Below are 15,465 nucleotides of genomic sequence, written 5' to 3' on the forward strand. Positions count from 1 at the left end.
TGAATTAAAATTATATTTAGTCTATGAATTTCTTTTTTACACACAAATTGTATGGGAAAAACAAAAAAAAAAAAAAAAAAAAAAGAAATAACTTCGGATTTAACCAATTTTAATGAAATTTTGGTTGACTCGACAAATCTTTCTAAAAGAACTTAATAATAAAATTTTATGAAAATACGTCCACTGGGAGCCGATTTGGTACAGTCGGAAGGACGGACATGGTAAAGACAGTAGATGTTTATGCATACACTCAGTGATCACTGAATTATCACCACTCCATCCTTAATGGACTATGCCGAATAGCTGGCAGTATGAAAAAAGCCGAACAGTTTCGTACGCTAGAGCAGCGGTAATTTGAATCTCATCTTGCAAGTCAGAGTGATAAAGTAGCAGTTATGGGACGTAGTAAAAATATCATGTAGTTTCAAACAGGAATGATTGTGGGAGCTCATGCCTCGGGTACTTCCATATTGGAAATGGCATGTATTGTCGTTGCTCACGACCCACTGTGGTTAAGGTGTGCAAAGAATGGTGTCGAACGTGTAAAGACATTTCAGTCGACAGAAATGTAAAGGATTACGTAAGGTGGATGGATGATCGTAGTGAGTGAAGGGTGATCGGGTTCAACGGCAGGTCGCTGCGTGACAGTTCACATCGCAATATAACAATAACCAAGAGACGATGCGTCGCCCACTCAAACGCATTGGGTTCTACAGCAGACGACCCAAGAGACACCCTCCCTTCATCTCCGATCATCGTTGACAGCGAATGCTGTGGTGTCAACACACTGCTTGGACACTGGAGGACTGGAAACGAGTGTGCCGGTCGGGTGAGTCCAAATACCTTGTGCAATACGCAGACAGTCGCCTTCGTGTGTGGCGCAAGCAACACGAGTCCATGGACCCATCGTGCATGGTGCTGACTATCCAGGCAGATGGCAGTTGGTTTCTTACTATGGGGCAAGTTTTGCTTGCAAGAACTAGGACCCCTGGTGCGTATGGGCTAACGTTTTACTGGTAAGGTCGCCCAGTAGCTCTTAGGGGACCATGTACACCCTGCCATGTTGCATTTTTTCACGGACAAATGGGACCTTCTAAGGCGATAATTGCGCCGTGTCATCGGGCCCGTGCGTGTATATACACACACGAACGCACTTAAAATTACTGAGTGAACTACATTTAAAATTTCGGAAAACTGGGACATTTATGCGTCCCGAAAAGAAACTTTCAGAACACCTGGACCACATATGGGCATAAGAGACCCCACACTAATGACACAGTACACCAAAAGGTGCTTCTTTCTGATCCAGCTCTATGATTCTGTTATTTGGCCTTCAGCTACTCAAGCACATCTCACTAGATTCTATTGGCTCGAATAAATATCACTGGGATGAAAACTTTTTTAATGTATAGAGAGATATTGTAAACCAGGACGTCTTGTCACCCTACTCTGTTGTGACAATATAGACCCAGGTCTCATTTTGTGTGTATATATATATATATATGTATATATATATATATATATATATATATAATACGGTAAGTCCCTTTCTTCTTGCCTATTCCGATATTCATTACTTTAGTTTTTTCAATTCTTTTCACTTGCTTCTGTAAGGTCATCCATGATCTGTATGCACCACGTAACATAACATAACCACTTTTATTGGCACAATCTATTAGACTCTTACCGCAAAATTTTTAAAAAAATCTTTCTCAACACGTGGCAACCGCTCACGTGCACCATAGCATACAGAACATGTTGGAAACAGAAGCAAGAACATTGCTGTCTTTTTCATAATTTCGGTGGATGACCTCTGATGATGACACTGAGATTGTGAAAAACACTGCAATGTTATCTTATTTTGGTCACCTTTTCACTTCTTATCCTTATTTTAACTTCCTGTCTATTTCTTATTCATACCATATATCGCTCACGGTGTATACCGTATATTCATTAGGTTTAAATCAAAATCGGTTGTAGGGTACGTTTTGCTAATGCAATGTCCCTGATTCATAAGCTATGTTATCTTCTTTTTCGTACAGGCACATTCCACCCTCATCTTAATTAGCTTCTTAATACAATTATTCTTTACTATATATATATATATATATATATATATTATATCAATATATAATGAATTTATGGGCTAGTGGAATTGCAGTGGCAGTAGATATACTAGGTCCATCCATAATGTATTATATATCGTATTTATATGTATATATATATATTATGGGGAACATTATAATAAGAGATATACAACGATATACCTAGATAGATATATACAAGACAGGTATACAACGATAAGTTTTGTATATTGTATTATCCCCTGCGTTTTCCATCAATCAACCTAGGTATATCTCTCAATATAATTTTCTTATTATAATCTTCCCCATAATATATATAATCGGGATCTACACAGTTATCGTGCTTGACATCAGCTGGATCCATCTAAGTTCAGTATATCTCGTACCATGCCAGTCGACGCTGTACATTTGTTTTTGTTATCAAAGGCTGTTATCAAAGGCTGTAGCTCTTCCTTGAAACAAACTTCGTGGAATTTAGTTCCGTACTGTACTTTGAAACAGACGTTATGGCATGATGTCGTCTTTAAAACAGACATCATGCATGATCTCCTCTACGAAACAAATTTCATGGCATGATCTCTTCTGTGAAACAAATTTCGTGGCATGCAAAAGAAACATGAATCATTTAGCAGCTTTGTCTGGCCGCTCACATGTTCAGACTCAGATTCTCTACAAGTCTACATTGCTATGCGAGATGAAATAATCAACCGTCTCAATTGTAGTATCACTTGTCTTGCTGTCTTATTTATCGTCCTTCCCGGGTTCCCCTTTCAACTGATGGCACTTATTGCTCCATTGATAACCTGGAGGATGCCTTCGCCTACATCCTCCATATTTCTAGCTATACCCTCCTTTCTTGCGTACACTCTGTACTTCCCCGACTCTACCTTTTTTTTTTTTTTTTTTTTGTCTCCGCCAGGGTCGCCAGAGCTTCCTGGACGGAGACAAGCCAGAGAATAATGGCCAGGCTGGCTACCTCCTAGTGGTGTGTGCGGGCAACGTGGAGTCCCACCAGGGGCCTTGCGGCCAAGTGCCAGGACACACAACAGAACCTAACGCAATGTCATATACAGCACACAACACTTTTCTGGCATTTACAGTACTACTATATTCCTTCACAGCGAACATATGGCGCAGATGTGGGAAACCACAGGTGGCGCCTGACCCTAATACTATGCACATTAGACTCTTTAGTGGTACAAAGACTATGGTCTTTGTACCACTTTGGCATAGCCACCATACTGCTAATAGCGAGAACCGTTCACTGATTATATTTATTTATTTATTTATCTGTTTATTATAAATCACCCTGGCAAAGCCATAAAGGCTAGGAGGGCGGATAATAAATGCTCAGAGCTTTTTCATCAATAAACTACTTGTAATCAGCATCAACCTTCTGTATTTTGTGGTACATTTCCATTGGCAGGAACCTGCCGACTTTTCTGCGCCTCCATGCCGCAGGCTGAAGAATAGGGAGGATCCTTAAGGATTCTGCATTGGCGCAGATGTCAAAGACTTGGTGTATTTATACTCGCAACAATAAAAATGACAGTCATTTTTATTGTTGCCCACTGACATTTTTATTATTGCGAAATTCAGACGTCGGCCCTCGGATAAGTGCGCCCACACCGCAGATGTTGCCTTCTGAAATGGAACAACGCGGTACAATTCATCAGACGTGTTCATTCAGATAAACAGTAGGATTATAACGAATTGCGCAACACAGAGACTTGATTCCTGAACAACATAACATGTCCCTTATTTTTTTATTTAAAAAAAAATAATGATAAATAAATTTTTTTGTTTATACTCCGACACGACAACCAAATCAGTAGAGTTTACAATAAATCGTCAATACAAATATTTATCGTATTTAGTATGCACGGGCTTGAACCCCGGTCCACTCAAAAACGCGTGCTATGCACTCTCGCTCCTGACCACTGGGCTACGTCAAGCAATGTACAGCAATACGCCCATGATGAATTTGCAGAATATGAATCAATTTTCACCTCTCTCTCTCTCTCTCTCTCTCTCTCTCTCTCTCTCTCTCTCTCGTTTCTGTTTGGATGTTAGCGTGATCTTCTCGCTATTTAAACATGTACAGCTTCAATAATTGGCGTAAAAGACTTCCACTCGTAACCATTTGCCCGATTCGGAATATCCCTCTTAGTATGAACCCACAAAACATTAGCAACAAATGGAAATAAACATAGTTTTCTTATTTGAAATAAATGGAATAATGTGTAGATCTATACTTTAATGTAATGGTAATTGGTCTCTTGATCAAAATATTTTTATTTGCAGTGTGGCTCAGTTGACCGGATACGAACCGCAAGACCTAATAGAGAAAACTTTGTACCATTACATACATGGAAGTGACAGTTTGCACATGCGGTACTCCCATCATACACGTGAGTATATTGCCCTAAGTAGCACTGTACAATTTTGTTGGAGTGCATTCTATCTGGATAACGTTTAGCTGAATAACATTTATTTTTTTATTATAAAATGTCACAGTATTATCTTATATTTGTTTATATATCAAAATAATAACAAATTAATTCTTTAAGCAATTCTTAGCTTTAAAAGATCCTTTAACTGAAATTCTCTTTGTCATAAATCCTTTAATATTATAGGTAAACGAATATTTTTGGCAATGTAAATTATATTAAAATAACTGCAGAATGGGATTTAGAATTTTGTTACATTCAACCATCCGATCAAACACGTTTCAATCACTTTTTACATTGAACATCTCATATAATTTATCTCACTTCATAGGAAATGAAGCAAATAAAGAAGAACTTTTGTTGTAGCAAATGCACCTCCAGATAGCCATTTCAAGCTAGTTTTAGCAAAAATCCGACTTGAAAATCCAGCTGGCTCTTATCGATGCTTATATCACGTGCAGATAAGCATAATACTATACACTGCTCGACAAAATTAACAGAACAAAATATTTTTCATAAATATTTTATTTTTCGCTAAAAATAAAATATTTATGAAAAATATTTTACTGCGAACAATGTTGCCAAATACGAATATTTGATATAATAGGCATCCTATCCTGGCATGCAAATTCCAAGTATCCAATAGAAATCGATCCACCACCTTACAGAGCCGCGCATTATGCAAATTATTCATACCAACACGAGTTGCGACCACATCACTTCATTCTTCCCCATTTTTTGTCCCAGCTATTCTGCTGCAGTGTGTCCAATCAGTTTTTGCTGGGTCCCTGGCCACTGGCATTCTTGGAAATGAAAGTGCTGACCTTGCCGCTAAACATCCTCAACCCGCTCTCTCACAACATCCACAGGTTCCTTACAATGAATATAAGTCTATCATACGCAAAGCGTGCTACGATAAATGGTCACAGATCTGGAAAAGTAACACTAACGATAAACTTTACCAGATAAAGCAAGAAACAAAGCTGTGGCTCTTTGGCTTCCGACGAAACATACGAGGGGAAGTGGTACTGGCAAGACAGATTGGACGTTAAGCCCTATACCAACAACAACCTCGTGTTTAGGCTTGCTCAGTGGGACAGCTATATCTCCATTACTCAGGGTCATCTAAACGACAGTGGCAAGTCATCGTCGTTTAGATGATTCTTTGAGGTGGATGGCAGGCCATCGGATGAATTGAAACCGGGCAGGTGGAGGTGGCACGTTGGCCTAATGTGTCACGCAGTTTCGTCTCGGCATTATGGAAGCAGTTTCAGGAGACAGGAACCATTACAAGAAGTGCTGTACAAGGTCGCCCGAGGGCTATGTCTGTTCAACAAGAACAGAACTGTCCCTTGAGGTTGCTGTGGCCACAGATGAAAACATTTCCAAGTGGACTCTATGCAGGGAAGCCAGTGGTTTGTATCCCAATAACCTCAAACCACTTCAGAGCTCGTCAAAACTCAGTCCGGTTGGAAATGTGTTCACCTGTGGTCCCAGCAACCTCAAGAGACAGTTGATGACAGGACATCGTAGGGTTCCGTCAAGAACCCTCTGATGAGTCCTATTTTAGCCTACAAACAGATTCTAGACGTTATTTCATCCGGAGACGTGGAATGAGGTACCATATTTCCCACATCAGAGAAAGGGACGCTTATGGTATGGGCGGTGTTCTCGTGTGGGGCAGCATAATGATCAACGGCCGCACTCATCTTCATGTTTGGTTGTAGTACCGTAACTGCCAGAGGTACCGAAAACAGGTCCTCGAACCCTATGTGCGACTTTTTAGAAATCCGGTTGGCCCAGATTCTCTTTTCACGCACGACAACGCCACTGCGCATAGAGCTCAAGTGGTAGAGGAATACCTTGAAACGGAAGATATCCAATGACTGCCGCGGCAAGCATGTGTGGGACGCTGTTGGGTGTCGCATTTTACGCCGACAGCCAACTCCTCGGTCACTTGATGAGTTAGGGTGTGCGCTGGTGCAAGAATGGGATTTATTGCCACTGAATCTTATAGACACCCTTATATCGAGATGTTTCATTGCTGTCAGGCCTGTTTAGCCGTTGGAGGGGATCATACGCCATACTGATGTCATGTGACCATATTTTCAAGCATCTTGTATCGACTTCTGTAATGTTTAACTTTTTGGTAATTCTTATACAACCCCTATAAACGTCCCTTATGCATGTCCGAAATTTCTCTTGCTGTCTCCTCATTTCATCTTTACTGTATGGTACACCACCATACCAAATTTTGTCCCGCCTCATCGCAATCTTAGAAGAAGAACTCTTTATTATATACAGAAAGCACATTGCTGTATACAACTCCCTTCACGGCTACAAGCCAGGGGTTTGCATAAAAGAAATCACACAACATAATAAACACAAAAAAAAAAAGAAAAAAGCATTATGACTCCTGAAAGGTTTGAACACTGGGATGATGGATCCAAGGCAGTGATAAATATGTCTCCGGGAGCAGGTTCTAATGTCCTGTGACGTGGTCCGGAAGGAAGTCGACCGAGTACTTTCTGCCTATATTCCTTGTCGACTGCGAATTTGTAGAGGTCGCCATCCAAGGACTGTATGTGTTGCAGCATTTGCACGGGCAGGAACCGATCAGTTAGCTTTAACCAGTTTGGAATGGCTTGTAGGATTGGATTATCCCTACGGCTTGGGACCGGGATCCTCCATCCGCAGTTAGCACAGAAATCTGGTACTGAAATAATGCCGACCATCATTTTGATATCAAAGACGAATCTTCTCTCGTGAATGATGGCAGGAAGACGTCTGATGTTGAGAGCTGCCGCCATCTTGGTGGTCCTTGGTGTAGATAGGTCGTAGCAGTTGAAGTCCAGAAGGGCTTCTCGAGTTACACCACGTTCTACGTGTTCTGTTATTTTTTTGTAGCGGTGTAGAAGCCAGCCACTACTCATGATCCTCGTGGGTAGCACAGTTGATAAAAATTCATCCCGTCAACGACGTGAGGAATTTTTATGGGCTTTTTTCACAGAGTGGCCGAGTTAGTCGGTCTCAGGCGAGGTTACATTGTTTGTTATCTCAGAAACTCGGATTTTTTCTCCAGCAAGCTGGCAAATAGACCACAGAATGCGCGTAATTTACAAACAATACATACGACACAATACAGTATGAGTCGTTGATAAGCCTAAAAGCTTTACAACAACACTACTCATTAAAGATCTAAAAATAATGGAATACCATAATGAACATAATTAAAACTGTCTCGTTTATTGAGTATTTTCTTATAGCACTAGTTTAAGTTAGGAGATTCAAAATATGGTAAATAGCAACAGTTGAATTCTACTAAATTAGCCACGATTTTTAAAGCTTAATCTCTATCCGTTGGCGATGTAGAAAAGTTTGATTCGATGAAAAACGTTATATGAAAATGTAATGCAAATATCGTGGCGCAGAATTTCCGTCATTGCTACTGTCGTGCTATGTTTTCTACAGGTCTCTCCACTATTCAACTGCCTTGCTAGTTCACGGTAACGTCCCAATCTCAATTTAAATTGTTGTACGCTCATCACTTGTTCGTTCCGACCGGAAATCAGGCTAATTGCAGTTTATCCCATTTCTTTTTTTTTTTTTTTTTTTTCTAGTGTTACTTAAAGGTCAAGTGACAACCAGGTATTACCGGTTTCTTACCAAAGATGGAGGTTGGGTGTGGATGCAAAGTTATGCTACAATTGTTCACAATAGCCGATCGTCTCGTCCGCATTGCATCGTCAGTGTGAACTATGTGCTCAGGTAAGCACTGAAAAGCAAATTTTTCAATGTATTTTATGCAAGGTATAGGATTTGCATATTTTAAATAAAATTTCTGTTTATACGCCGGGACAGTAATATCATCGAAGGAATTTACAACTGCTTACGGTGATTTACAACCATTCTCCGCTTTTTTTTTTTTTTTTTTAAGCTTAAAGTGGATTCGAACACGAGCGTGCATAACTCAGTACTTTCATTCAGTTTTTTTTTTTTTTAAACATTTGTTTGGTTTGTGCTGCAGGAAGATTCCTTGTCCACCTGTTATATTACATAATTGAAAGTGCATTACGATGTATTTCATCCGAAAAATTAAAAAGATGCGATAACGATGAAATACAGGTAATTTAAAAGTATCTTCATTGGTGCCAAACAAAGTACAGATACCAATTCATATGTAAGCTCTTCGATCCGCAGTAGATGACTCGATAAATTCTGGTGGTAAAAACCTTTTCAATTCCTTATTTCTGCTTTCATTCCCTCCAATTATCACATTGTGTTGACAGCACTGTCTATTTTACGCAGCTATCAAGGAAGGAATTTTTATTATGGAGCATAATATTGTGGACTCTTTTTGTTGTTGTTGTTGTTTATTAGAATCATGTGACTGGAAATCTTATACTATATGCTTAAGTGAGTCGAAAATTAAGGAGAGAGAGATTGGAGTTTTAAGATAGCCCTTTTGCAAATCCACTTCTTGGATTTACAGACAAGCTGTGATCCAACAGTCATATTGAGCCCTTCTCTTCACATTTCGACTTAATAATAATCTCAGGTACTGAAAATAGGGCTCGAAATGGAAAATTTTACGAAATGGTAGTCAGGATAACAGAACAGAAGGCAGCAGACGCGTATACATGAAATACCAGAGCATATTAAACGGCGTTCTGGAGTTCGTTCCGTGCTCTGATTGAAAGGGGTGTCCCGAAAACGAGAAAACGCGCTGTGAACTAATTTATGACTCGTTGAGCTCCGTAGGCGAAAGTTATTTGAACTTTAATTACTAGTAAATAAGTAAGGGTCATAATGATAAGAGAAGGAAATGATAACGCCTCAGTATCGTTTTTTCTGCTCATAGAATACCCGAGGTAGTTTATTTACTCTACATATTTCTAGGACCGCCTGTGTGACTTTATACGGGTAATAAAGTTAAAGGCGTACACTTGGGGCTAGCTATCACTACACCACATATTGTCGTAGTTTCTCGCTTTCAGCCATTGGAAACGTTAAGCGAGTGACTCGTCGGCTCGGCTATTGGGACAACTCCGGAGTTAGTTCCGTTGGTAGGCAGGGAGTGCTGCTGACTGACTAGACTACCTTTCTTCGGCTAAGTGAGCCAAAAATTAAGGGCGGAAAAAATCAATGAAGCATATCAATCAAGAAATTGACTATTACTGTTCACAAACATTTCTTAATATTATTTATTATTCTGAACTCTTGTGATATTAAGAGAATTTCGTATTTGTGAAATGCAATATTTCCTTCTAATTATGCAAGCAGTATTGCTGCTTGATTAAAAAAGAGAAAGAGAGAGAGATTACGTGATCAATCAGGAAATCGAATGACTTCATGCCTGGATCTGTTATTTCATATTAATAAATGCTGATAAATAATACTTAATATCCTAAACTCGCAATTAATCCCCACATGGTAACTGGTGAGATGTGCACAGCTGAGTTAACATTTCCATTTTGGTAACTTTTTCAAGTGTAAAGGATTTTTCGTGAAAATCATCGTAATATATATAATTAAAATTTTGTACACGGCAGCAAAATTGTCTAGACATCTGATACCGCAAATCTATGGTAATTCAATGTGTGAATATGGACTGCAGCTTAGCTAACATTAGAGGATTATGGCCTACACTCACAGGAACACCTGGGACAGAGTTTCAACACAGGTGTTGCAGTAATGTGAGAATATATGAAATAAGAAGACTCAGATATTGAGAGACTTCAGTTTAGAAGTAGCGATTCCTGTAGACACAAAGGAGAAACAACCTAAAGGATAAAGAGAAAGCTAAGACAACGTATTTCCTGACTTGGCGAAGGTATGACGTATTTTGAAATCTCGCACTTGTGGCCTTGGAATGAAAATGCGTACAAGGATAGGCCTAACATGTGTTAAACAAGTGTATTCCTAGTCGATATCCGGGGGGGGGGAGGGATGCATCTCAAGACTCCTCGCGAGTGTGAAACCATTATAAGAAGCTAAAGTACGCTTTTATTACCGTATTTCCCTGTGGTTCTGGGATAGTCTACATACTCACTGATACATATGTTGTGCGTTCGAATCAATACATTGCCACAAAATTGCGCGGCCTGTTTTCAGCTAAGCGCTATTGTATTGGTTGCCGTAACAATGCTCTTGTAAATTTTTGCGCATCTCGCCTGTGTAGAATTGTATATTTATTGTGGATTGGGTCATTATCAATAGTGGATTTAGCACTTTCAGGGGCCCTAAGAGGAAATACTTTTTATATATTTATTTTACATAAGTGTTTAGACTATAAAGCGTTTAGGGCTAAAGCCTCAAGCTATGAGAAAGTCTCGACTATGTATAAGTTAAGTGCGATAGCATAGCCAAATCTGAATTAACAGAATATTTGCAAGACGGCATCGTTTTTAAGTTATATCTCATATTGTGAATACCTTCACAACGAGTTGCCATGATATTGCACTACTTCGAATAAGTAACGCTTCACCTGAGGAGAAGACTAATGTTACTTATTCTCAAGTAGACAGTCGAGTTAATATCCCACACAAATACAAAATAGCCCTGAAACGCTGCCGTCGGGGGGGCCTGATGGCCACTGAGTTTCCTCGAATAGGTAACAACAATCTTCTCTACTGGGGAAGCGTTGCCCATTCGAGGAATATAAGAGCTCTGAGTGTGAGTTGAAGGAGCAACTGTCCCTTTCTTCCTTCTACGGCATTTTCTTCCTCTACCTCTCCTACTATCACCTTCCTGCATCTTTATCTCTTTTCTAAGTCTAATAGGGATAGTATTAGGATAATCGAGAACTTTATCCCATACCGAGTTTCAAAACGGTGCCTTCTGGGTGGTGGTATCCATCTGAGAATAAGTAACATTAGTCTTCTCCTCAGGTGAAGCGTTACTTATTCGAAGTAGTGCAATATTATGGCAACTCGTTGTGAAGGTATTCACAATATGAGATATACTTAAAACAATGCCGCCTTGCAAATATTCTGTTAATTCAGATTTGGCTATGTATTAATGATGCTATCGCACTTAACTTATACATAGTTTACATAAGTGTTTAAAAGAAACTGTTATACACTTACTTGCGCAAAGCATAACGTAAAAAAGTTTTCTAATGAATTAGTTAACGTTTGAAATGATTCATTGAGCCAGTAATGAGTTCATTGTCAGGAGCTGGCATTCTTGCCTTAGATATAGTAATTTCGGGAAACTCTAAGCGGCCGCTTACTCAGCTTAAATCCTCTATTGGTTATATATTATATTATATTAAGTGCATTCAGTTGGAGTATTAGGTAAGGATAGATTTTGTTGCGGTATGTGCTATTATGTATTGTACTTGCATTGAAACTTATTATATGTAGAGGTCAGAGTTTGGTAATATGGAATACCCAAGGGTAGGCCCGTGCAACGATTTTAGGGTGTCACGCTACTTGACTCCAAATTAATATTATACAGTACAGTACATTAACAACTGTATAATTATAAAGAATTTTTTTTTTTGTGCAGAATTGCCGGCACATAGTTTCCAGATCAGCAACATTAAGGCATCAACAACAGATAGATTTGTTTACCTACTGTCGACAACATCGAAGTAAATCAGCGCGGGCAGCATTATGTCTGCGAGATATACGTTGGCCTGGCTGGGCCTTTGGGTATGTTTATTGGGTTTTTAAGGTAAATCAATGAAGTATATAGCAAAAAAAAAAAAAACTCTTCTTGAGTAACTACTTCTGACTGACTTTATTTAAATTCTGATGTGAAAGAATCACGTCTTTGCTACCCCAGTTTTTGTATCCCACCCAACACACACACTTTTTTGTTTGTTTATTCTTTCTAGCTAGAATTTAAACAGATATTCAAAGGGCGAGCTAATTAAAGAGAAACTTTTTTGGTATAATAAAATATATATTATTGTAATCGGAACTACAGTCGATGCTATGTAAAGCGACCCCCAAGGGAATGAGAAAAACGGTCGTTATATCGATCGTTCATTAAACAGCATTAGTTAATGAGAAATTGGCCGGGACAAACCACATAGAACGATATACCGTAATGGTGGGAGTTAAAAAGAGGGTCGCTATAAAGAGCTTCGACTGTAGAGCCCACAGGAATAAAATGTTAAATTGAAAAGTAATGTGTAACTGAGATCTGGTAGAAATATGCCAATGAATGTTATAAATCTAATTCTGTATAAACTTCTGAGGTTGAGTGGCTGCTATTTATAGATGAACTGGTATCTTGAAATTTGTTACATAGTAATTCTTATATTTATTTGCTTATCATTAAGTATGTTTTGCATTTTATCATTGTTAAGAACTATTACTTGTTTTATTATATAAAGTGCATTTATCTGATCAGTTTAACGTAACCGAACAAACTGAAAATTTGTAAATTTCCGAACAAAAGGCGATACAGTGGTTTCTAACAATTCCGAATTCATTCGCATTTAACTGTATGTCTAATTACATGTATAGACTCGAGCAATTGTGGCTTGTTAATGAAAAAGAGGGGGAGAAAGGTGAAGGAGGTAGGGGAAGTCGGAAAACGAGTATAAAATGTTTTCTCCCTCATATTTTGAATTTTGCTGAAGCAGTCTGTGTTTAAGGTCTGAATCTCAAGATGCAAGCTCGTGCCATTTAACAGCCTCTTTTTCTTTTTCCTTACAGCGAACTGGAAGCCAAGAACCTCCAACTGCAGGTGGACCAGTTGGAGAACAAGAATGAGTCTGCGTTTCCTAGCGACGGCACTCCCGCTGTCGGACAAACTTCTGGAGGTAAACTGCGAACGGGAAAGAGCAAGTGCCGGAGGCCTCCGTATCCGGGCGTGGAGCCCCTCGACTATAGGACAGACATGTTCGACGCCAACCTCTACGATGCCTCGTTAGCGTTGCAGCACCCTGCCTTCTCAACGGTCCACTATCAGGACGAACGCTGCTACTCCGTCAGTGCCAAGCAGCCTTATCACGTGGCTATGGGATTGCTGCCTGATGGCGGTTTTCTTTCGTACAACCAGCCGCGCTTGACTGCGTCCGCTGACGAACGCATGCTCTACCCGGACCAGGAGGAGCGTTTTATCACCAGGACAGATGTCGCAAACTTCCCGGGCTACTCGCAGTGCTCGAACCCTTCGACGACATCCACCCCAGATATGGAGGACTCAACCCTTGTACAGAATCACGCAGGACGTCCTCACCTACAACTACACTGCGGTCCATCGCCCACGGTCGACGCATGTGCGTATGTTGTTCGCGACCACCTCACTACTAGAAATAATAGTGCCCACGACACGGTTCGAAACTCCCTCTACCACTCTGGTTCCTACAGCAACCACTCCGACTCCACTATATCGGAATCGGATTTGGACGGATTTCACGGTATTCCTGGGGACCTTCAAAGGTCGCCTTGTGACAGTCACAGCGATAGTGTGGTCGAAAGCTCTTCTCCTCTAGCGAAGTCGAACTCGCCGACCCCCAATCCCAACGGAAATATTGCAATGCTTAGCCACGAAGAGAAGGCCAGACAACTGAGCTCCATGGCTAGTGCCTTACAGCAGACAGTGTCCCCTAGCGGCCACGTCAGCAACTACAAATCCGTCATCATACACAGTTCGCCCTCTGCTGGCGAATCTCGTCATCAACGGTCAAATATCAATCAGTCTTGTGAGAACCAGACAGCCTACCACAGTCAGGACTACGACAGGACAGCAGTGTTCAAAAACATCGCGTGCGATTCAAGACAGTTTTGTAAAAATGTGCCGTGCACACCAGCGGACTTTTATAGCGTCTCGGGTTATTGTGACAACCAGAGACACATTGCGGACGACGTGACAAATCTCGGAGACAAGTACTTAATCATGCAGGAGTGCGACCGTAATTCCATAGATTCATACACGGCCGACGGTGACAAACAGTTCTGTGGTCTTAACGGGATGCCAACAACTCTGCCCTGTGATGGCGTCGACCTGCCGCGGAACGTTGTTCTCCAGCAACCAGGCTACACCAGCGTCATCGTGGACGCCCAACAGTACCAACTAGCCAATGGCTTCGTCCACTGATTAGAAAAATAACCTGTAAACTCCTTTAGCTAATTCTCGTAGAGATAAGAGGGACTGGCTTGATAGAGAATCTTGTGCTTGTCACATGACCCGAATAGCGGAGGGATTCTCTGTATCCTCAAAGGGCATTGCACAATTCTTCACACGTCCAAGACGTTACTATTGTAATTAGCAACCACTAGATGCCGCTAGCGTTGCTAAAGAACCGAATAGATGCAGGTTACGAGACTCAGTGACTAACCTTAACATTAGGGGGGAAAAAAGTTAAAAAGCACTTGTTAGCAATGACGTGATGACTTTGTGAAAGTCTGATTGGCCAAGAAATTAAGGTGTTAACTTATTGGCCCGGGTTGAGAGCTTGGTAATGTTAGACCAGTGAATGGGATGTATCTGTCATTTTTACAATAAACATGAGAAAATTTTCTAGTCTGTCAATTCTGTTTGCGTTTTCTGTTATTTTACTCGCACCGAAAAATGAGGGAGAAGGCAGTACGATGTCGTCGTATAAGAGGAAACAGTTTTTCCCACCTAAGGTAGAACAAAATGCAAACTGCTGAGGATGCTGCTAAAATGCCAGCGGTACATTCCCATATCTGAATGAGAGATGGGGTAGTGTTTCAAAAAAAAAAAAAAAAAAAAAAAAGAATATTAGTTAGGTGGAAATATCAGTTCCGTTCTGGATATATCAATACTCCGTGGCTGAGTTAGTCGGTCTCAGGCGTAGATAGCAAGGTTTTTCTCCCCAGAAACTGGAATTTTTCGTCCAACAAACAGACAAATCGACCATAGAACACACGCAATTAACAGACAGAAGACACAGCACGGCAGATGAATTTAATTATTCGGGTGGCCTAAATATAATATATATATAT

General features: G+C 40.3%; 1 protein-coding gene across 1 annotated transcript in view; it reads left to right on the top strand.

Moving 5' to 3' along the window:
* Positions 1-14,824, top strand: part of sim (bHLH transcription factor single-minded) — a 128,444-nt gene extending 113,620 nt beyond the window's left edge. Inside the window, exons 8-10 of the mRNA XM_090390304.1 lie at positions 4,389-4,495; positions 8,155-8,302; positions 13,207-14,824. Coding sequence (XP_090246430.1) covers positions 4,389-4,495; positions 8,155-8,302; positions 13,207-14,593 — 1,642 coding nt within the window. The 3' untranslated portion in view covers positions 14,594-14,824. The remainder of the gene's footprint in view (positions 1-4,388; positions 4,496-8,154; positions 8,303-13,206) is intronic.
* Positions 14,825-15,465: the final 641 nt, after the last annotated feature.

The sequence above is a fragment of the Mastigoproctus giganteus genome, chromosome 1 (assembly GCF_048544385.1).
Source record: "Mastigoproctus giganteus isolate SK-2022 chromosome 1, ASM4854438v1, whole genome shotgun sequence".
Taxonomy (NCBI): Eukaryota; Metazoa; Arthropoda; class Arachnida; order Uropygi; family Thelyphonidae; genus Mastigoproctus; species Mastigoproctus giganteus.